The sequence below is a fragment of the Nicotiana tabacum genome, chromosome 5 (genome assembly GCF_000715075.1).
Source record: "Nicotiana tabacum cultivar K326 chromosome 5, ASM71507v2, whole genome shotgun sequence".
NCBI classification, from domain to species: domain Eukaryota; kingdom Viridiplantae; phylum Streptophyta; class Magnoliopsida; order Solanales; family Solanaceae; genus Nicotiana; species Nicotiana tabacum.
The window spans coordinates 93644955-93668912 of NC_134084.1; the positions used below are offsets into that span (position 1 = coordinate 93644955).

At 38.8% G+C, this 23958-nt stretch overlaps 2 protein-coding genes across 3 annotated transcripts; one reads left to right on the forward strand and one right to left on the reverse strand.

The window, feature by feature from the left end:
- The first annotated feature begins 3038 nt into the window (after window positions 1-3038).
- LOC107797600 (regulatory protein NPR5-like) lies at window positions 3039-5614 on the forward strand. Of its 2 annotated transcripts, NM_001325635.1 has the most exon segments (3): window positions 3184-3777; window positions 4437-5413; window positions 5416-5474. In NM_001325635.1, coding segments are annotated over 3 exon segments (1464 nt in total). In that variant the 5' UTR covers window positions 3184-3297; the 3' UTR covers window positions 5423-5474.
- Window positions 5615-7928: 2314 nt separating this feature from the next.
- LOC142180860 (secreted RxLR effector protein 78-like) lies at window positions 7929-8485 on the reverse strand. Its single transcript, XM_075252959.1, has 2 exons — window positions 8085-8485; window positions 7929-7983 (listed from the first exon to the last, which is right to left on the reverse strand). Exons 1-2 carry the CDS (start codon window positions 8483-8485, stop codon window positions 7929-7931), a joined length of 456 nt encoding a protein of 151 aa, XP_075109060.1.
- Window positions 8486-23958: the final 15473 nt, after the last annotated feature.

Consider the following 23958-nt stretch of genomic DNA (forward strand, 5'->3'; position numbering starts at 1 on the left):
GCAAGGCTTCCGAAGTCAGCAATAAGAATAACGTTAGACAAAAATTAAAATATTATTTAGCTTGGGAATAGTGTGTAGCATAAATTTGTTAGAATTTTCGTGTGTTACAATGGTTGTTGAAGTCACTATTTATAGTTATACCTAGGGAACAAAGTGCTAAGATCAAGCCCATCTTAAATGACAATAATGGGGGCAATTGATGAATATGTAATCGCAGGTCATGAATGCCAAAATTTCTCTGCAATGATTGTGTATTTAATACTGAACAATATTCTTCATTGAATGTTATCTGGTAACATATATTGGCTCTCTTCATCTTCATGCTTCCGGTTCCACATGTCACATTATCGGTAGAATATAATATAAATTGATTTTACCCTATACAATATAATCGATGATTGATAAATTATATACAGGTTAAGTAGCGGGCTCAAATGAGAGAGAATAAGCATAGAGTGGCTAGATTGGACGAGTACAGAGATAAACTAGAGCAATACGATAGAGAGAATACAGTTGTTAAAATGGTTTATCAATGTTTTACTCTAATGCCCTATAAAAGAATTTGAGCATTTAGCCCAAAATTTAAGGTTATAGGGTAGCCTAGAACTTTGTAAATCTCTTTGGAAAGCCTTACACAATCGATGAGGGACAAGTATATGTCTCTGAGACTCTGACCCGTAAATAATGTTAAATTTTTTATAGAAGATCTTTTCGGTTTAAACCTGAATTGGACAACCAGTGTGCTTCGAATTTTCGACGCCTAAAAAGAAGAAAAGAAGATATTCAAGGACAAAATTAAACTTGTATTTTTATCAACAAATAACAAATGATCTTTATTGACACTAAAAAAAGTTATTCAACCCACTAGTGCAGTTGAAGGCAAGTAGCCTTTTTTGAACCGAAACAAAAAAGAACTCATAGTCATTACTTGTGAATAACTCTCCAACACAAAGCACAGCTACTCATATTATTTGTCTAGTCTCACGCTACAATCTCGAACTCCTAAGTATCCTCCTATCCACAATAAGTGACTAATTTGACATGAGTACAATATTACGAAAATATTAAAATCTAGACAAAAATAGTTAGTGTAATTAAATTACCCTTAATAAATATTACAACATATTTTAATCAGAGGCGGATCCAAAATTTTAAGTTTATGCGTTCCTGTTGCAATCTCAAATTAATATACAATAATAACTGAGTTCACAAATAGATATTTAATAAAGTTTTTAACAAAAATACAAGGTCTAAGCAAAAGTTACTGGTTCCCGGGAACCCATATATTATACTCTAGATCCGTCTCTGATTTTAACGTGAGGAATAAAAGACTTTTTAGGAATACGTGCATAAGAGTAATTTTGAAAACACAAATTGAATTTTTTCTTGATTATATAAATGGATACTTATTTTGGACCAAAATAAAAAGTCAAATTGGTCACTTATTGTAGGCCGGAGGGAGTAACTAAAACGAAAAAAAATATTTATCACGTAAAATGAATCAAGATAGAGTACATAATTAAAAACAAAAAAATTAAATTTACAAGCCTCTCTAAATTAACTAACCTAAGAAATTCATAGTACTGGAACCAACATAAAAGAATAACATATAGGGCAGAGATATATGAGTCACCTCCGGTGTACTAGTAGACAAAGGGAAGGTTGTAACAGAGAAAAGATGGTATAAATTTATAGCACCTCTTAATGCATGAACAATCTAGTAGCTAAGCTAGCTATAACCTAAAAAAAAAAAAAAACCTAATAGCTAGCTAGTTAGCAGTGAGTAAATTTAAATACACTACATTTTCCAAGGACTCTTTTTAACTCACAAGATCACTATAGCATCTCTACGCCTAACTGCATGTAAGAGCTCTTTACTGTTTCTTTAATCTTTTCCTTAAACACCTTCCCCAAGAAAGATCTCTGCTCCTTTAATTGGGCAACCATACATGAACATCTCCCTCTCTATCCCCCCTATAAAACAACTACTCCATAAATAATTACTTATTCCATTTCAATTTAATCGAGATAGCTTGACTCGACATGGAATTTAAGAGAAAAGAAAAGACTTTTGAAATATGTAGTCTCGAAGCTTAAAGGGTTAGAACTTTGGTGCTATTTGTACGTCATGCTTTTTTACAATTTTGAATTTAAAAAATAACTTTTTAGGATCTCTTATATGTAAAAATAAATCTCCCATGTATAAAAAAGAGGTAGGGTCATAAAACTAAAAATAAATTTGTAAAGAGCCAAAAAACCAATTGACACTTTGTAGGGTCATTACATTTGTGTGGTTATAAAAATTTCTCATTAAGTTTAACATGAGTAAAATGAAAAGTTTAAAGTTGAATTATTTCCAATTATAGAAATGTGTCATTCTTTTTGGAACAGACAAATAAGAAAAGCGTGTCATCTAAATTGAACGGAGGAAGTAAAAAACAAGAAATGAGATTAATTAATTGTCGTCCATTTAATCTTTCAATGAAGTTTATACCCCTTTATCTCAATTTATATGATACTTTTTTCTTTTAGTCGATTCCAAAATGAATAACACACTTTTATATTTAGCAATACTTCAATTTTAAATTTTACTTTTTTACATTTAATGAGATAATTTTCTAGTTATATAAATTTCTATCGTTTAGTGTAAACCACAAATTTCGAAAGTCTTTCATTTCCTTATTTCTTAAACTTTATACCTAATCAAACACCTTAATATTAATTGGGACAAAGGGAGTGTATCTTTTATCCGTGTACTTCCTCTCTTTTTTTGAATTTATGTTCTGTGCAATAACATAATACTAATTTTTTTACACAACTAGATTTGTTAAAAAACAATTATAGGTAATTCTATCTAATTGGTTATTTAAATTAAATAATAAGGAATCTATTATAAAATGTTAAATTATATCAATACTACAAATAAATTATTATATTATCGGTGTATAAAATTTAAATACCTTTTTTAGTACCTCAGCCGTCCTTAATTGCCACCCTTATTATTCCCCTACCCCCAAAACCCCCCCTCCCCTACCCACCACCTCTCTCAAAAAATCTATCCACAGAGCACACAGAAACTCCATCGATAGACAGAATCGCACAGGAAATTACTACTTTCATCATCTAATAGTTGAAATAACCAAAGAAAGAAAAATCTTCCACTAAATGAAGTAAAGCCACCGAGCTTTTACTCTCTTCTCTTCTTCTCCTGTTAAAGTATATTTTTTTCCTCTCTACTGTTTAAGCTATAGAGAAAGGAGAACTGCTCTTACTTCAAACTCTAGCTAGAAAAATAATATGACTCTTGAGGATTCCTTAAGATCTCTCTCTTTGGATTATCTTAACCTTCTCATCAACGGCCAAGCTTTCAGTGATGTTACTTTCAGTGTTGAAGGTCGCCTGGTTCATGCTCACAAATGCATCTTAGCTGCAAGGAGTCTTGTCTTCAGGAAATTTTTTTGTGGGCCCGAGTCGCCTGGTGGCGGCCCGGAACCATTGAGCTCAAGAATGAGTTCCGCGGGCGTCATCAGCCCGCGGGGTACAAGTGGTTTACAGGTAATACCTGTGAACTCAGTAGGGTATGAGGTATTCTTGTTGATGTTGCAGTTTTTGTACAGTGGACAAGTTTCAGTTGTGCCACAGAAACATGAACCAAGGCCTAATTGTGGAGAGAGAAGCTGTTGGCATACACATTGTACCTCAGCCGTTGATCTTGCACTTGACACTCTCGCAGCGGCTAGATCTTTTGGTGTTGAACAGCTTGCTTTGCTCACTCAGGTTTTATCTTTTCTAACTTTCTGAGATTTGATTTTTTGACTGTGGAATTAGAAATTTTCATTTTTTTAAACCATGGTTGGCTATTAGCTTTTGTTCTTGCTTCTTCAGATATATTTTATTCAACTTTTTTCAGTCAGAGGTAGTTAAATTTGATCTCACATAAATCTAGTATACTTCTTTCTTTCTCTGTCACTAGATTTCTTTTGCAGAATCATCGATCCTATTATTATTATTATTATTATTTTGGCTACAAAGTTCAAGATTAGATACAGCTGAACTAAATATACTAAATACAGAAATCTTGTCACTAGATGTCTCATTTTACTAGTCCTATCTTGATTTCATGTAAAAGATTTGAGTTTCTTGAAATGGTTTCCTCTTATCTATATGTTCCACACTCAAAGGTTTCCAATTTTGGTTTATGATTTCTGCAGTCATATCTTTCAACAGAGATCACACCTCAATCAAATCTACTTTCCTCATTTGGTTTAAAAACCAACACCAAAAGATTATCACGATTTTGCAGAAACACATCAATTGTTTGATGGTCTTTGGATAAGAAATTTTCTAAATATATGTCAATGTATGAAAATTAGATCACATGGGTGTTCCTAATTTATAGTATATTTATTGATTATAATTACATATTATTTAAGCAGAAGCAATTGACAAGCATGGTAGAAAAGGCTTCAATTGAGGATGTGATGAAAGTTTTGATAGCTTCAAGAAAGCAAGACATGCCCCAGCTTTGGACTACATGTTCCCATTTAGTTGCAAAATCTGGCCTTCCAGCAGAAGTCTTAGCCAAGCACCTTCCCATTGATATTGTAGCAAAAATTGAAGAGCTCCGCCTCAAATCCTCCCTAGTGCGACGATCCCTAATCCCTCACCACCACCACCAACACCATCAACACGACCTTAGCACGGCTTCAGAGCTTGAGGACCAAAAAATCCGACGAATGAGACGCGCTCTCGACTCATCTGACGTCGAACTTGTCAAGCTTATGGTTATGGGTGAAGGCCTAAATCTTGATGAATCAATAGCCTTGCATTATGCTGTCGAGAATTGCAGTCGGGAAGTTGTTAAGGCGCTCCTCGAGCTCGGTGCAGCCAATGTAAACTACCCAGCCGGGCTAGCGGGCAAAACCCCACTTCACATTGCAGCTGAAATGGTGTCTCCGGACATGGTGGCTGTCCTATTAGACCACCATGCCGATCCAAATGTACGAACGGTGGATGGGATCACTCCACTCGATATTCTCCGAACCCTAACATCAGATTTTCTATTCAAAGGAGCTGTCCCTGGACTCAATCACATTGAACCAAATAAGCTAAGACTTTGTCTCGAACTTGTTCAATCAGCAGCCATGGTGATTTCTCGAGAGGAAGAAAATGCAAACAACCCAACTTCCACAGCGGTATATCAACCCATAAATGAAGATCACAGCACAAGCAATTCTAGCAATATGGGAAACCTGAACTTGGATTCAAGAATGGTGTATTTAAATCTTGGTGCAACTTCTTCAGCTCCTCCTCAAATGGGGTGTAAAATGAACGAGGGAGATAATGATAGCAGCCACAACAACAAACAGAATCGCCACAGTGGCTTTGACCCATCATCAATGTACCACCATTCTCATCATGAATATTAAGCTAAATTTCTCTCTCCATTCTCTCCACCATTAATACATGATCATTTGTCTCTACTCCATTTCTCTTTCTTCTAGATAGATAAAAATATCAATGATCCATATGAAACGAAGTGGGAATGCAAAGCAAATTCTGATGATCATGATTTTGAATTATATTATGTAGAAAGTATTATGTTTATTAGTCAGAGAGGAACATATTACCCCTTCATCCCAATTTATATGATGTCTTTTGATTGATTACGGAGCTTAAGAAACAAAGAAAGAATTTTTATCACGGAGCCTAATATAAGTTATGAGTATTTGTGTGATTATAAATCATCTCATTAAGCATAAAATGAAAAATGTTAAATTAAAATACTAAATACTACTCCATAAAAAAGGACAGAGAGGATAATACTATTAGTACTATTCTTTTATCTTCATCTTCTTCAATTCTTTTTTCTACTTTTTTTCTACTATCTCTGTACGGCCTGTTATTGTTTTGTTGTTAGGGCCTTCAAAATGGGCATTTAGCGGTGGAATTGGAATTAATATATCTATGTCCTGACTCACGAGGAGGAATGGGACAAAGAGAATCCAAGTGTGTTTTGCGCTTGATTAAGAGGAAGGGACGCCGCAGGCCAATCTTTCAGAATCAGCACTGGCCTGTCAACTCGTTTGGTTTTATTTTATTTTAAATATCAATGTCATGGACTGTTTTCTGCAACCAATAATTTTTTTGTCTCCTCTCCACACCTCCTGATTTCCATCTTACATTTCTTGTCGTGAAGAAAATATTGTATTGATTTCGTAGCATTTAATATAGAGCCACAAAAATATTGAAAGAAAAATATCAGTGTTTTTTTGTGTGTCTGTATGCACAAAATATGGATGTTTTTTCGTTTCTTTTAATGGTGGGAGTAATAGACCTTATTTTTGTTCCCCTCCCCCCCCCAATTTTAAATTAGATTTTTTTATTGACTACCCGATTTGGCAATTGAAATATTGATTGGCTGTCTTGCATGAATGCAACATTGAGTGTGACTGCACAACGGAGTGGCTATTATTGATATAATTGATTGTGGATTCATCTTTGTAAATGTATCCTCTTCTTTGTCTCTTGTTACCTTCTCAAAGTTACTCTAGAATCGACAAAATGGAAGGAGAAAACAAAACGTGGAACGGAAGTCTCGGTGAAAGTCGGGTTCTTTTACCTTTTTTTTGTAAATAAGTTTTCTATTTATCTGAATGCTATGTACAAGTATGTCATCATCCTAAAGTTGGACATGCAATCCCAACTTTAGCGTGCATCTCTAGCCTCTTCTACTAACTCTAACCTTCACAAATTTTACTACTTAGTATCATGCATCTTGTTACACTTGGTTAGACCTTCTCCTTAATGCTTCATGGATAGAAGTTTAGGCTAGCCATCTGCTTTGCTAGTCTTGGTACTTTGCTTCCTCTGCAGTGTATATCTTGTATAATCATCTTAACAATCACCTTTTCTGATCGGCGTTTGTTCTGGAATAGTTTTAGGTTCCTTTCCTGCCGGATATAGTAAATGCTCCCAGCTAACGTCATTCTATATATTTCAGCTTTCCCACATTTCCCTCATGCATTATTTGTTGCCCATGTTATCTCCTAAGACCATCCCATTGCAGCTTTGCTGACACCCTGCCATGTAAGTAGTTTTTGACACCCTGCCATATAAGTAGTTTTTGCTAGATTCTAGCTACTATATTGCATTCAAAGAATAAGTGTTGCGTGGTTTCCTGTTCTTGTTCACATAAAATGCATATTGGGCTACTCTGCATCCACCATTTGATGAGCCTATCTATGGTGTATAGTCTATTCTGTGCAGCCATATATAAATGAAGGACCACCTTGAACTACTTTGATTATTACATATCAGCTCCTCCAATGAACTCTGGAATACTCACCTCGCAAGTTATTATACATTTGCCTTATGGAGTACTTTTCCCTGGTCAGAATCTCCTCTACTTTTAGCCCAACCTCTTCAATATATTTCCCTGCATTGAATATCATTTGCATAACCTAGGATGCCTGTTTTGGTTTTACTTCATTCATCATATTTCCCTTTATATAATATGTGTGAACCCATTTGGTATTTAGACTGTGGATCACCCATTTGGGGAGACTCCAATAGTGCTTTAGGATAACTGTTCTATTCCATAAGCCAATGTTTGTTATGTACAATCCACCAGCAACCTTAGGTAATCATAACTTTTCCCAGGCAATGGGAGCTTTTTTTGGAACCTTCTGCTGCTCCTGTCTAGAGGTAGCTTCTGCAAATTGCTTCAATCATCTGAATGATCTTTTTAGGCAATATGAAAATTTGAGACCAGAAATTTTGTATAGCTGTAAGTACACTCTTGATCAACTGCAACCTGCTTGCATAAGATAGTAGTTTTGCTGTCCAGGTAGTGATCCTTCCTGTTATCTTGTCTAAAAGTGGTTGGAATTGCCTAATTGATAGCCTCTTAGAGCTCAGAGGAACACCTAAGTATCTAAAGGGCAATGTACCAGCTTGAAAGCCCAACGTTTGCAGGATTTCCTGCTGAATGTTAGAAGCAACTCCTCAAAAATATACAGAACTTTTCCCCTGGTTAGCTACTAATCCAGATGCCTTAGAAAAAACTGCCAAAACAAACATACAGTAGCTTTGCAGATATCACATCTCCCCTGCAGAATAGGAGCAGGTCATCTGCAAATCCCAACTGCACTAGGTTTAGCTTTGCATACTCTTCAGAGTCTTCAGCAGCCTGGTAAGGTATTCCATTTCTATTAAGGTATTCCATTGCTATTACAAAAATATAGTGAGACAGGGGGTCCTCTTGCCTCACCCCTCTCTTTGTAGCAAATGTAGTAGTTGCCTTACCATTAACTACAATAGAGTAGGATATTGTTTGTACACATGTCATAATCCATTTCACAAATGTCTTAGGGAAATTCAACCCAATAAGCACCTGCTCCAGGAACACCCACTCATGTGAGTCATAAGCCTTTTGCATGTCAATCTTGATCATGCATCTAGGTGATATTTCTTTCCTCCCCATACCCCTTTATTAACTCATGGCTAAGTATAATATTATCATTGATCATCTTGCCAGGTACAAAAACAGCTTGTCCTTTATCAATCAAATCATTCATAACCCCTTGTAGTCTGTTGGTTAGCATTTTAGATATGATTTTGTATATTGTAGTGCAACAGGAGATTGGTCTAATTTCCTTCATATAAGATGGGTTTGTTACCTTTGGCACTGGTGTAACAGCAATACAGTTTATTGGTCTTTACATGTCTTAAGTTTCAAAGGACTTAAGTACAATATTGGTCACCTCCTCCCCAATTGTTGTCCATACTTTTTGAAGAAGCATGAGTTGAAACCATCCATCCCTAGTGCTTTATTTTCATCTATCCCTTGTAGTGTCTGATATACTTCTTCTTTGTGAAAAGGTCTAATGAGTGCTTGTTGATGCCTTCTATTAAGTATAGGACATGTGTTCATTATATTAGGCTTTATTGTTGGCAGTGTTGTATTTGCATTTCTTAGAAACTACTTGTAGAAATTGAGTATTTACTCCTTTATGTCCTTCTCTGTTTGCAGCATTCTGCCTTCAGTAGATACTAAAGCCTTGATATGGTTTTGTGCTATCCTATTCTTCATGCTTACAAAGAAGTATGCGGAGTTGGAGTCTTCTAACTTTAGCCATTGCACCCTGGATTTCTGTTTATATATGCTTTCTTCTATCAAATCCCATTTCTCAAGTTGTATCCTCAGCTCCTTTTCTGCTTCAAATAACTCATGTGAGTGGTTTGGAGTTCTCATTTATTCCTGTATATTTTTAAGCTTGCCTTTGATGTCTTTGATTCTTGCTGTGACCCTAGTAAATTCCTTGGTATTTCGTTCTTTGATGGCACTTCTAACATGCTTCAGCTTCTCCCAGGTGTCCTTAATATAGTGTGCATTATTAGTTTCTCTCCAGCTGTCCTATGCTACCTTAGTGAAATTAAGGTGTTCTGCTATACAGTTCATGAATCTGAATGTTCTTCTGCATCTATTTTCTAGCCTGCCCAATTCAATACAGAGTGGAGAGTGGTCTGAGAAGATAGGATCCATAACTTGCACTGGTAGAGGTGGCATTGTAGTCATCCAGTTTGAGTTGACTATGGCTCTATCAATCCTACTATATGTGTGATTATTGCTCCATGTGTATGATCTTCCAATTGTGTGTAGTTCTGTCATCCCAACTTCTACCATAAAATTTTCAAAGTCTCTTATTTCTGCATCCTACACCTTTGTACCATGTATTTTGTCTTCTACAGTCAATAATTGGAGTCCCCCATTATTAACCAGGGTCCTTGCTGCCTTCCTGTCCCTTATACTATGTAAGCCATATACTGCAATGAAGTGATATTCAACATTCACAATTATCCCTTTCACTTGAACATGTATGAATTGAGGATGCACATCCATCTCAGTTATGCAAGGTTGGGGTTCCATGGCAGCCATAATCTCCCTCTTTGTGTACGAGATGCATTAGTGATCCAGTCCCATCCAAGTGCAATTTTATTAACTATACTTGCAGCTTTGTTCTCTTGAGCTCTATGATCTATTATTGCTATAATACTAATATTATATTCTCTAATAAACTCCTTTGTCTCCTTTTGTTTATACAACTTATTCACCCCTCGAACATTCCAAGTAACTATCTTCATCTTGGTAGAAAAGGAAATTGAGTCATTTCCTCCACCCCTATACTACTTCCTCCTCCCTCTTCATACTATTTTTGTTGTGGTTCCATTCTCTATTTATTTGCTTCTTCACTGAGTGAATTGAAACTATTTATGCTAACCAGCTGATGTGTACTCTTTTGTTGGCCTACTTTAGTTATTTTCCCAGCAGATCTGCCACACACTTCTGTCCAGCCTTCTTCACCTTCTTTAGCTTTCCCTTTATTGCCTGGTTCTTCCTATCATTTTTAGTTTCCACTTGTGTTGTAGTTTTTCTTTGCCCTGCTTTCACCCATACTTGCTTTGTAGGGTTCTTCATATTTTGTGGTTGTTGTTCCTGGTTCCTTGTGGTTTGGATTTGTCTCACATTGTCTTTTTGTTGGCAGTAATTCCCTACTTGTAAACATGTATGACAATAGAATGGCCTCTAGTCGTATGTTATCTCCTGTTCAATTATCTTTCCATTAGGATCTTCAACAGTCATCTTTGTTGCCAATGTCGAGTGACATCCATCTCAATGAGCATCCTTGCATATGAGACCCTTTTGACCTTTGTTGTACAATCATCAGCATATAGAGGGTTCCCTAGTCCACTTCCTATTCTACTTAATAAGTTCATACTCCAATAATTGAGTGGTAAATTTGGGAGTTTGATCCATAAGGGTATGATTGTTAATACCTCCTCATCTAAATTGATGTTCAGAGTCCAAGCTTTGGTTATTATAGGTTTTTTATTAATTGTGTATGGCCCTGAGAACAGGACCTCATTCTGGTCTTCCTTGCATGTGAATTTGACAATGAAGTAGCCTTCATTGTGCAAGTAACCTTTAGGTTTGGTTGTGAAGTTCCACTGTGATGCAATAAATCGTTCGACAACCCCAATTGTAGGTGTTTCCCCAATTACATATATTATTACAACATTTCGCCATTTCTCTGTCTCCCTATCCATCTCTTCCTTTTCCAATTGCATAATTTTGACACCATTGCGAATTTGAGGAGCAACGAAAGTGAGATCCATATCTTTAGCATCCATTCTATTCCCTTCAAAGATGTTCGGCCAATTCTTATTTTCCTTTCCATTGTTTGCCTTCTCCGTCTGTTGTTCCACCATAATAGACTCTTTTTCGTTAGTTTTTGCTTCAATTACTTCACTTCCTTGAATTATAACATTTGCACTACCCTACCGTGTTTCAGCATTTGGAGAAGTTGAATTCTCTAATCGAATAGTAGTTTGCATGTTTTCCCCTTCTGACCTAGGTATGGCCCTCACCTTTTGTTGCAGCATTACCGACATCACATTTTCATTCATCTCCCATAGTACCAGCCGATTGGTTGGCATGTTGATTTTTCCGATAGTCTTCTGCGGTCCTGGTGTTTTTCTCAGAATTTCCGTGATTGATCGCACTTTTCTAGATCCTAACCCTAGATTTCCATCATCAGTAATTCATTCCATCAATTCCGTTTTTGCCTCCTTGGTCTGTCCTTTGATTCCCCCTTCTAGACATTCCGGCGATGGCATATGTTAGCACTCACCACTAATGTGCGCATGCAGGAGAGAGAAGAGAGAGAAATAATCTATTTTATTGTCTAGACCTGGTTCTTTTACCATTACTAGTACCAAGGCGTCCGCATGCCTTGGCATCTCCTTCTATCTACTATTCCTGTTTCTTTCATATATTTCTAGAGACAAAGTTATATTTATTTCTTTCAGACCTTTACTTGTAGTACTCCTAGACAGTCAGTGAAGTTGTGATACCAGTTTTGGGTAGATTTGTTATGGAATGGTATTTGCAGTATTATTAAACTTGAAATTTAATCTTCCGCTTAGTAAATTTTGTTGATTGATAACTGTTGGTTCTTAATTGTTAATGGATTTAGAATGGAAACAAGGTAAATAATTCAATTGGTTGGCTTGCCTAGCTTTCACTAGTAGGCACCATCACAACTCCCGAGGGTGGGAAGTCTGGGTCGTGACAAGTTGGTATCAGAGCTCTAGGTTACATAGGTCTCACAATTCATAGACAAGCTTAGTAGAGTCTAAGGGATCGATACAGAGACGTTTGTATTTATCCCAAAGTCTACAGAGTTAGGAAAAACTTCACATCTATTCCTTCCCATCGTGCGATTTTGTTCTTTCAAAGCTAAATTGAACCCTCTGCTCTTGTCCTTTTGTGGATGGTGAGGTCACCTACCGCTTCTTCAGCCGAACAACAGCACAGACCTGTGATAGATCAGCTTCGTCTTCGGAGGCTTTGTAGAGGTTGGACAAGTTTTACCAAGCTCTTCACTACCACTTTCAGCGGTCCATCTTCTGAGGATCCCCAGGATTATTTGGACAGCTATCATGAGGTTCTTAGGAACATGGGGATAGTGGAGACCAAGGGGGTCGACTTTGCTACTTTTCGCTTATCTGGATCCACCAAGACTTGGTGGAGGGATTATTGTTTGGCTAGACCAGTTGGGTCACCAGCTTTGACTTGGGATCAGTTTTCTCAGTTGTTTTTGGAGAAGTTTCTTCCTGTCACTCAGAGAGAGATCTATCGGAGGCAGTTTGAGCGTCTCCAGCAGGGTTCTATGACTGTTACTCAGTACGAGACCAGATTCATCGACTTGGCCATCATGTTCTTATCATACTTCCCATTGAGAGAGAAAGAGAGAGGGTGAGGAGGTTCACTGAGGGATTTATTCAGCCTATTCGACTTCATATGGCTAAGGAGACAGGGAGTGAGATTTCTTTCCAGAAGGCGGCCAATGTGGCTAGGAGAGTTGAGATGGTTATGTCGCAGGGAGGTGGTTAAGGGTCTGACAAGAGGCCTCTTAATTCAGGCAGATTGAGTGGAGCCTCGTCTGGAGGCAGAGATTCTTTTGGTAGAGGCCATCCTCCTAAGCCTTTTCAGTCAGCACTTCAGGCTTCTCATAATGCCTCAGGTGGCCGTGGTTCTCACATGCAGTATTCCGATCAGCAGTCCTACAGTGCATCACCTGCTACTATCAGTGCACCTCCGTTTCAGAGTTTTCAGGGTCGTCAGCCCCAGCAGCCGATGGCTTGTTTTACTTGTGGTGACACGAGGCACATTGTTAGATATTGTCCTCGAGCATCAAGTAACTCTCAACATTCGGGTTCCCGTGCCATGGTTCAGGCACCGAGTGTTCCATAGCCCGCCCAGCCAGCTAGAGGTGGAGGTAGAGGAGCTAGAGGTGTTAGAGGTGGAGCTCAGGCCGCTAGAGGTGGAGGCCAGCCAGTTGTAGGCCATCCCAGAGATGTAGTCCGGGGTGGTGTGGCCCAACTCCGATGTTATGCTCTTCTATCCAGGCCTAAGGCTGAGGCTTCCGATGCAGTTATCATAGGTACGGTTTTAGTTTATAGTAGGGATGCTTCAGTGCTGTTTGATCCAGGGTTTACATATTCTTATGTGTCATCTTATTTTGCATTGTATCTGGTCATGCCTAGCGATTCTTTGACTGCCCCTATTTATATGTCTACACCGGTGGGTAATTCTATTATAGTAGATCGTGTTCATCACCCTTGTGTAGTTGTGATTGGGGGCCTTGAGACCCAAGTAAACTTATTACTGCTGGACATGGTTGATTTTGATGTCATATTGGGGATGTACATGTTATCACCTTACCACGCTATCTTGGATTGTCATGCCAAGACTGTGACCTTAGCCTTACTGGGTCTACTTCGTCTTGAGTAGAGAGGGACTCCTAGTCATTCTACCCGTAGCGTTATCTGATATATGAAGGCTCGGCGTATGGTCGATAAGGGTGTTTGGCTTATTTAGCATATGTTCGTGATTCTAGCGCTGAGGTCCCTTCTATTGATTTGGTACCGGTAGTTTGTGAGTTCCCTGAGGTATTTCCTTTAGACCTGTCGTGTATGCCACCTGATAGGGATATTGACTTCTGCATTGATTTGGATCTGGGCACTCAGCCCATTTCTATTCCGCCGTATCGTATGGCCCCGCCTAAGTTGAAAGACTTGAAGGAGCAGTTGCAAGATTTGCTTGAAAAAAGTTTCATTAGACCCAGTGTTTTACCTTGGGGTGCGCATGTGTTGTTTGTTAAGAAGAAGGACAGGTCGATGAGAATATGTAAAGATTACCGATAGTTGAACAAGGTTACAATCAATAATAAGTACCCATTGCCGAGGATTAATGATTTGTTTGATTAGCTTCAGGGTGCCAAGGTATTTTCAAAGATTGACTTGAGATCTGGCTACCATCAGTTGAGGATTAAGGCATCCGATGTCCCTAAGACAGTTTTCCGCACTCGGTACAGACATTATGAGTTCTTGGCGATGTCATTCGGGTTGAGACAAATGCCCCAGCAGCTTATATGGATTTAATGAACCGAGTGTTCAAGCCTTACTTGGATTCATTTATGATAGTCTTCATTGATGATATTTTAATCTATTCCCGTAGCCGGGAGGAGCATGAGCAACATCTTATAGTGGTTCTCCAGACTTTGAGAGACAATCAACTATATGCCAAGTTTTTGAAGTGCGAGTTCTGGTTGAGTTCAGTTGCATTCCTGGGTCATGTTGTATTAGCAGAGGGTATTCTGGTAGATCCGAAGAAGATAGAGGCAGTCAAGAACTGGCCTAGACCAGCATCAACTACAGAGATCCGGAGCTTCTTGGGTTTGGTAGGCTATTATCGTCGGTTTGTGGAGGGGTTTTCATCTATCGCAGCCCCGATGACCAGGTTGACCCAGAAGGCTGCCCGGTTCAGGTGGTTGGACGAGTGTGAGGCAAGCTTTCAGAAGCTCAAGATATCCTTGACTACGACTCCAATGTTGGTTTTGCCCACAGGTTCAGGGCCTTATACAAATTATTGTGATGCATCTCGTATTGGACTTGGTGCCGTGTTAATGCAGGATGGCAAGGTTATTGCATATGCTTTGCGTCAATTGAAGATTCATTAGAAGAACTATCTGGTTCATGATTTAGAGCTAGCAGCCATTGTTCATGCGTTGAAGATTTGGAGGCATTATCTATATAGTGTGTCATGTGAGGTGTTCACGGATCACAAGAGTCTGTAGTACTTGTTCAAGCAGAATGATCTAAATTTGAGACAAATAAGGTGGTTGGATCTATTAAAGGACTATGATATCATCATCCTATATCATCCGGGAAAGGCCAATGTGGTGGCCGATGCTTTGAGTAGAAAGTCAACCAATATGGGTAGTCTTGCATATATTCCGGTCGGTGAGAGACTGCTTGCTTTGGATGTTCAGGCTTTGGCCAATCAGTTCGTGAGGTTGGATGTTTCTGATCCTAGTCGTGTGTTAGCTTGCATGGTCGCTCGTTCTTCATTATTGGAGCGTATCCGAGATTGGTAGTATGATGATCCTCATTTGTGTGTCCTTAGGAACACGGTGCATCACGAAGGTGCCAAGAAGGTTACATTAGGAGATGATGGAGTTTTGAGGCTGCAGGGTCGAGTTTGCATGCCTAATATGGATGGACTTCGAGAGTTGATTTTAGAGAAGGCCCATAGTTCCCGACACTCTATTCATCCGGGCGCCGCTAAGATGTATCAGGATTTGCGGTAGCAATATTGGTGGAGGAGGATGAAGAAGGATATCGTTGCGTATGTGGCTCGGTGTTTGAATTGTTAGCAGGTTAAGTACGAGCATCAGAAGCCTGGTGGTTTGTTTCAGAGGATTGAGCTTCCCGAGTGGAAGTGGGAGCGGATCACTATGGACTTCGTTGTTGGACTCCTACGGACTCAAAGGAAGTTCGATGCAGTATGAGTCATTGTTGATAGGCTAACCAACTCAGCACATTTCATTCCCGTGGCAGTCTCATATTCTTCCGAGAGGTTAGCTGAGATCTATATCCGTGAGATTGTTCGTCTTCATGGTGTAACCATGTCTATCATTTCGGTCTGAGGTATGTAGTTTACCTCACGTTTCTGGATGGCAGTTCAGCGAGAATTGGGCACACAAGTTGAGTTGATCACAACATTTCATCCTCAGACAGACGGGCAGTCCAAGCGTACTAATTAGATTTTGGAGGATATGCTCCGAGCGTGTGTCATTGACTTTGGAGGCTCGTGGGATCAGTTTTTTCCTTTAGCAGAGTTTGCCTACAACAACAGCTACCAGTCGAGTATCAAGATGGCTCCTAATGAGGCTTTGTACGGTAGGCGGTGTTGATCGCTGGTTGGATGGTTTAAGCCGAGAGCGGCTCGGTTATTGGGTACAGATCTAGTATAGGATGCCTTGGTCAAGGTCTGGATTATTCAGGATCGGCTTTATACAGCTCAATCCAAGCAATAGAGTTATGCTGACCGTAAGGTTCATGATTTGGCTTTCATGGTCGGTGAGCGGGTATTGGTTCGAGTGTCGCCTATGATGGGCGTGATGGGATTTGGGAAGAAGGGCAAGCTTAGACCTAGGTTTATTGGCCCGTTTGAGATTCTTGATCGAGTGGGAGAGGTGGCTTACAGACTTGTGTTACCACCGAGCTTATTAGCCGTGCATCCAGTATTTTATGTGTCCATGCTTTGGAAGTATCACGACGATCCATCTCACATGTTGGATTTCAGCACTGTCCCGTTGGACAAGGACTTGTCATATGAGGAGGAGCCGATAGCTATTCTAGACCGGCAGGTTCATCAGTTGAGATCAAAGAGTTTTTCTTCTGTTTGTGTTCAGTGTAGAGGTCAGCCTGCTGAGGCATCGACCTGGGAGTCTGAGTCCGATAGAGCCGTTATCCTTTCTTTTCCCCGACTCAGGTACTTCCTTCTTATGTCCGTTCAAGGAAGAACGGTTGCCTAAAAACATCCCTTTTACCTCACCTTGATTTGCGTGCATGGTCCGGACCTATATCCGGAAAGCCTTCTATGTGAAAAGATGAGAAATAAAAATTTTTAGAGTTAAAAATTTAATTTTTGGTTGACTTTGGTCAACATTTCGAGCAAACAGATCCGGATTCGTGTTCCGACGATCTCGGGAGGTCCGCAGTAAAATATAGGACTTGGGCGTATGCCCGTAAATGAATTCCGAAGTGCCAAGCCTTAGAAATCAATTTTTGAAAGAAATTATTTTGCTGAATTATCTAAGAAATGAAGAAAAGAATTAATGTTTGAAACCATTGGTATCGGGCCCGTATTTTGGTTCTGAAGCCCGGTACAAACTTGTTATAGTATTTGAATGATAACTGTGAAATTTGGTGAAAAATAGAGTCTATTTGACGTGAGTTGGACTTCCGGTTGAAGCGTTATGAACTTTAAGTGTTCTTGAGGAAAATGTTTAGTTTTGAGGTTTAATTCATGGTTTTACATGTTATTTTGATGATGTGATCACACGAGTAGGTCCATATGATGTTTTTGAGTTAGTATGCACATTTGGTTTGAAGCCCTAAGGGATTGGGTGAGTTTCGGATAGGTTCCGGGATGTTTTAGGCTTAAAACATAGCTATTGCAGGTCCAGAGATGTTACAGATCTCTGAACCCGCCAGTGCTGACCGCATTGATTTTGTGCTGACCGCGGAGGGGCCTTTGCGGCCGCACTCCTTTTTGTGCAATCCGCGGTGAGGAAGAATTTCATTGGTCCGACTTCGGAAGCCTCTATCTTTTGATTTACAAGGAATGTTTAGATGATTCAAAAATGAAAGTTGTAGCCCTTTGTGTCTAGTTTCCAGAAAGCTAAAGAAATCACAATTTGGACATCTGTAAAAAGTTATGGCCAAAATACTAAAGCATATCACTGCAGTCAACATTGTGAGCTCCGCGGCCGCACTCCTTTTGTGCAGTCCGCACAGAGGGCCTGAGAGGGAAATATTTAAACGGGATTTTCAGTTATTTTTCATTTTTCAAAACCGCAAAAAACATTAGAGGCGATTTTTCAAATGATCTTTCTTCTCCAAAACATTAGTAAGTGATTTCTAACTCATTTTCTTTACTCCTTAACTTCTTTTTACAAAATTTCATCCTAGAATCTAGGGTTTTCATGGTGGAATTGGGAATTTTGGGTAAAATCTAAGAATATTGAAATTTGGGGATTTAGACCTCAAATTGAGGTCGGATTCCAAAATCAATTATATATCCAGGCTCGTTGGTGAATGGGTAATCGGGTTTTGGTCCGAATTTCGAGTTTGGACTAAGCGGGCCCGGGGTCGAATTTTGACTTTTTGGGAAAAACTTTAGAAAACTTATTTCCATGCATTAAAATTGATTAATTTAGCACTTATTAATATTATTAAGTAACTTGTGGCTAGATACGAGCGAGTTGGTGGTGGACTCAAGAGGTAAAGCGATAGTTGAGGCTTGAATTGTGTTCATGGCATCGAGGTGAGTGTTTGGTCTAACCTTAGCTTAAGGGATTAGGAGTTGAGTCTTATTTGCTGTGTGCTAATTGTTGAGTACGACGTATAGGCATGGTGACGAGTATCTATACGTTGGTGTCAAGCATGCCCGTGAGTCTTGTATTGTAATTGTTGTGACTCCGCTATGGTTTATTGCGCTTCATAAAAGGATTATCATTATTGTTCCCTTCCCGGGATGTTGTTTTCATTATTGTTCCCTTGCTAGGATGTTGTTGTCATATTATTGTTCCCTTGACGGGATGTTGTTGTTATAGTATTGTTCCCTTGCCGGGATGTTGTTGTTAAAATATTATTCCTTTGCCGAGATTCTTTTATGGTTGGTATTAATAAATGAAAAGGGAGCGGGTTTCACGCCTACAACGGTACTATATGTAAAAGGGAGTGGGTTGCACGCCTGCAACGGTACTATATGAAAAAGGGAGTGGGTTGCACGCCTGCAACGGTACTATATGAAAAAAGGAGTGGGTTGCATGCCTGCAATGGTACTATATGAAAAAGGGAGCGGGTTGCATGCCTGCAACGGTAATATATGAAATGGGAGCGGGTTGCACGCTTGCAACGGTAACATGTGAAATGGGACCGGGTTGCACACCTGCAATGGTAACATATGAAATAGGAGCGGGTTGCACACCTGCAACGGTAATATATGAAATGGGAGCAGGTTGCACGCCTGCAACGGTATTATATGAAATGGGAGCGGGTTGCATGCCTGCAATAGTACTATGTGATTTGGGAGCGGGTTACACGCTTGCAACGGTATTACATGTGTACTTGTTTCTTATGTTCATATCTTTTGCTGGTATTTGATTTATGGAGTTCCTTACATTTCTCTACTATTATTCTATTGTTACCGCTACTCCCCGCAGCATGTTTCCCCCGCCCAACTTTAGTTGTAATTATCTGCTTCTATTTCTGATGTATATGATTTAACTGCACAGGTTTATTTTGTAGTCTGGTCATAGCCTAGTCACTACTTCGCCAAAGTTAGGCTAGGCACTTACCAACACTTGGGGTCGGTTGTGCTGATACTACACTCTACACTCTTTTATGCAGATCCCAGTGCTGTAGATTTCGGACCGCAGTGAGATTGCTGTTTCTTGTTCATCAGGTGACCTGAGGTAGTCCTGCAGGCGTCCGCAGGCCTTGGCATCTCCTTCTATCTACTATTCCTGTTTCTTTCATGTATTTCTAGAGACAATGTTGTATTTATTTCTTTCAGACCTTTACTTGTAGTACTCCTAGACAGTCAGTGAAGTTGTGACACCAGTCTTGGGTAGATTTGTTATGGAATGGTATTTCCAGTATTATTAAACTTGAAATTTAATCTTCCGCTTAGTAAATTTTGTTAATTGATAACTATTGGTTCTTAATTGTTAATGGATTTAGAATGGAAACAAAGTAAATAATTCAATTGGTTGGCTTGCCTAGATTTCACTAGTAGGCACCATCACGCCTCCCGAGGATGGGAAGTCCAGGTCGTGACAATATACTGTGATGACCCAAAAGGTCATCACTTGTTTTAAAAGTGAATTCTACATTCCGAGGCCTTAAAAACCTCTTTTGGCATCACCTCGATTTGTGTGCACAATCCGGGCACGTAGCTGAAAAGCCATTTTGTGAAAATCTATAAAAAATGATGAATTTTGCATTTAAAAGGAGTTTAAGTTGACTTCGGTCAACATTTTGGGTAAACGGACCCGGACCCGTGAATGGATGGTCCGGGAGGGTCCATAGGAAAATATGCGACTTGGGCGTATGTCCGGAATCAAATTTCGAGTTCCCAAGCCCGAGAAATAAATTTTTAAAGAAAATTATTTTCTGAAATTGTTTATGAGTTTTGGAAATGAATTGTAATTAAAACTTGATGGTATCGGGCCCGTATTTTGGTTCCGACGCCCGGTACAGGTCTTATATGTGATTTAAGGTAAGTCTATGAAATTTGGTAAGAAACGGACTTGAAACGACGTGAATCGGATCGTTTTTGAGAAAATTGGAAATTTGAAGTTCTTAAGAAATTTCATGATTTTTGATGCTAAATTCATAGTTTTAATGTTATTTTGGTGATTTAAATGCACGAGCGAGTCCGTATGATGTTTTAAGGTTGGTGTGCATGCTTCGGGTGTGTTTTGGATAGGCCACGGGGTGGATTTTGGACTTGAGGAACTGCAGACTTTCAGCTGATGCATTGCAGGCCTGCAGTGTAAGATCACAAATGCGAGGGGCATGTCGCAAATGCGAAAGAATCCCAGGCCAGTCTACCTCGCAATTGCGAGGATTCCATCGCAAATGCGATACTCTCCCTTTTAGCCAGTCTTCGCAAATGCGATGCATCCTTCGCATTTCCCACTTCGCAAATGCGAAAACCTCTTTGCAAATGCGAACATAGCAGAGGTCGGGGTTCACAATTGCGAACCCTGGTCGCAATTCCCATATCTGCAACCTACAATTTTATAACTTAACCGAAATCTTCCATTTTTTCCCACTCTTTCAAAACCAAAACACTCTTGGGCGATTTTTCAAAGACAACTCTTCTTCCAAGTCGATTGTAAGTCAATTTTAACTCGTTTCCTTCAATCATTAACATCTTTTCACATGATTTCAACTCAAAATCAATGATTTTTATGGGAAAAATTGGGTGTTTTAGGTAGAACCTAAGTTTTTCAAAAATTGGGGAATTGGACCTCGATTTGAGGTCCGATTTTAAAACAAATTATATATTTGGGTTCGTGGGGGAATGGGTAATCAGGTTTTGGTTCGAACCTCGGGTTTTGACCATGTGGTCCCGGGGGCGATTTTGACTTTTTGGGTAAAACTTTAGATAACTCATTTTTATGCATTAGAATTGATTCATTTAGCATTTATTGATGTAATTAAGTAACTTGTGGCTAGATACAAGCGAATTGGTGGTGGAATCAAGAGGCAAAGCGATAGTAGAGACTTGAATTGTGTTCGTGGCATCGAGGTAAGTGTTTGGTCAAATCTTAGCTTGAGGAATTAGGAGTCGAGTCCTATTTTCTATGTGGTATTTGTCGAGTACGACGTATAGGCATGGTGACGAGTATCTATACGTTGGTGTCAAGCATGCCCGTGAGTCTTACATTGTGATTATTATGACTTCGTTGTATATTCATGCTTTGATGATGATTTCTATTGTTGGGCAACGTTTGTGGAAGTATTGTGACATTTGAACATTGAGGAGTGTTGGCTCAAGCTGTACAATGAAATGTGAAAGTATAAGTGGAAATTGAACCTTTTAGAGCATTGGCTCAAGTTGTGAAGTGAGTTGAGAAGTAAAAGTGAAAAAGAGAAGAGAATTATTATATTATCTCCCTTGCCGGTAATTTGTTGTTTTTGATGTTATCTCCCTAGTCAGGATGTTGATGCTTCTTTTGATGTTATTCCCTTGTAGGGACTTGATTGTTGAACTATTGTTCCCGTGCCAGGATTCTTATTGTAATTTCATTCATTCACTTGCCCTATTATTTGTGATTGTTGTTTGGGTGAGGAAGAGTGTTAAAGCACGAAGGGTAATGCCGTGTATTGTTTTGGTGAGAGAGTGTTAAAGCACGAAGAGTGATGCCATGTATGATTTGTGAGGAAAGAGTGTAAAGCACGAAGGGTGATGCCATGCCGCACGATGTACCATTCCGTGCCGATTATATTGATTATTTGGTGAGGACGAGAGTAAAAGTACGAAGGGTGATACCGTGCACATTTCATTACTTGATTGCTTTAGTAGGGATGAGAGTAAAAGCACGAAGGATGATGCCGTGCACATTTTCATTACTTGATTGTTTTGATGAGGACGAGAGTAAAAGTACGAAGGGTGGTGCCGTACACTTATTGATTTCTGGTTCTTTGTTGATATCCGAGATGTATTGTTTCTTTCAATTACCTGTTGTCTTTCTATTCTAAATTGATATCTCCCCCGCAGCATGCTACCCCTCCCATATTTGACTGTTTATTACTGTTCTTCCTTTCCGCTGTATATAGTAGAATTGCACAGGTTGTTTGGTAGTCTGGTCCTAGCCTCGTCACTACTTCTCCAAGGTTAGGCTAGGCACTTACCAGCACATGTGGTCGGTTGTGCTGATACTACACTCTGCACTATGTGCAGATCCCGGAGCAGCAGCATTAGGACCATAGATTGGGTGGCTGTCTTCAGTCCACGCGGAGATCCAAGGTAGACCTGCAGGCGTCCGCAGGCCCTGGCGTCTCCCTTTATCCCATAATTCTTGTTTTATTCCCTTAATTCAGAAATAGTGTATTGTTTATTTTCAGACTTTGTATGTAGCCTTCTTAGATCGTCTGTGGTACTGTGATACCAATTCTGGGTGGTCGAGGTTCAAATAGTTGTATTAGATATACATATTCAGATAATTTACTGCATTTCTTCCGGTTATTGAAATTTTCCGTTGTCTACACGCTTTGGCTTTATAATTATTCAATAGTATAAAATGGATAAAGAAGTAATTTGGTCAAATAATTGGCTTGCCTAGTTCACATTGGTAGGTGCCATCATGATTCCCGAGAGTGAAAAATCCGGGTCGTGACATATACAAATGATTAAATCATCAGTTCTTATAAGTATAAAGTTTGATTTCATAATCTAATAATGAAATTGGACAAACCATCATGGATAATTGTGGCACAAGATTAAATATAAATTATCTTGATTATGGAAATCGTTTAATTCTAACTTTTTGTGCTAGTACATTTTATATGTATTGAATGGACTAAGTAGAGATAAATATTTTATACTGACTTAATAAAATAAACTCTCTAGCCATTAAATGTACTTTTACTCTTAATTTTGATATAATTGTTATTAGTTGTATATATTATTATTATTATTATTATTTTAATTTATTAAAAGACGAGATCCTTTCGTAGGCCAATATGCTATAAAATGGATAATAATAATGTACATTGGCGAAGTAATAGTTAGTTGATGAAATCCATGTGTCGGTTTAGAGATTGATAATACAACTTTATGAAAGCTTATAAGTTTTCATGTGTATACCCGACCAGTGAATTTTGTATCCAACACATGAAATAAGTTAAACGAAAGTTTAAAGGAAATAATCAATAAATTAAATCGTCAGTAATTTAATTTAATTGATTAGTGTCTGAATCTTAACATGGGGGATTAAATAAGATTTAGTGGATAAATTTTAAAATTGAATAAGGAGTGCAATTATAAATTTTTGGTGGAATAATTCATAATTAATTATGGTAGATATTAATTTTGATAATTAAAAATTAATTCCATAATTGGAAGCCTTGTTAATTAAATTCTGTGGTCCCTGTGTGCCTAAATAATACTCCCTCCGTTCCAATTTAAGTGAACCTGTTTGACTGGGCACAGAGTTTAAGAAAAAATGAAAACTTTTAAACTTTATGGTCCGAAACAAGTCAAAAAGAGAGGGGGGAGGTTCAAATTATTTGTGTGGTTATAAAAGC

What these genes read in the sequence shown, in the direction of transcription:
- LOC107797600 (XM_016620499.2), top strand. Translation starts at nt 3,298, where the DNA reads ATGACTCTTGAGGATTCCTTAAGATCTCTCTCTTTGGATTATCTTAAC. An exon ending in AGCTTGCTTTGCTCACTCAG is followed by an intron (nt 3,778 to 4,436) that starts GTTTTATCTTTT and finishes TTATTTAAGCAG; the next exon opens with AAGCAATTGACAAGCATGGT.
- LOC142180860 (XM_075252959.1), bottom strand. Translation starts at nt 8,485, where the DNA reads ATGGGGAGGAAAGAAATATCACCTAGATGCATGATCAAGATTGACATG. An exon ending in GTGATATCTGCAAAGCTACT is followed by an intron (nt 7,984 to 8,084) that starts GTATGTTTGTTT and finishes AACATTCAGCAG; the next exon opens with GAAATCCTGCAAACGTTGGG.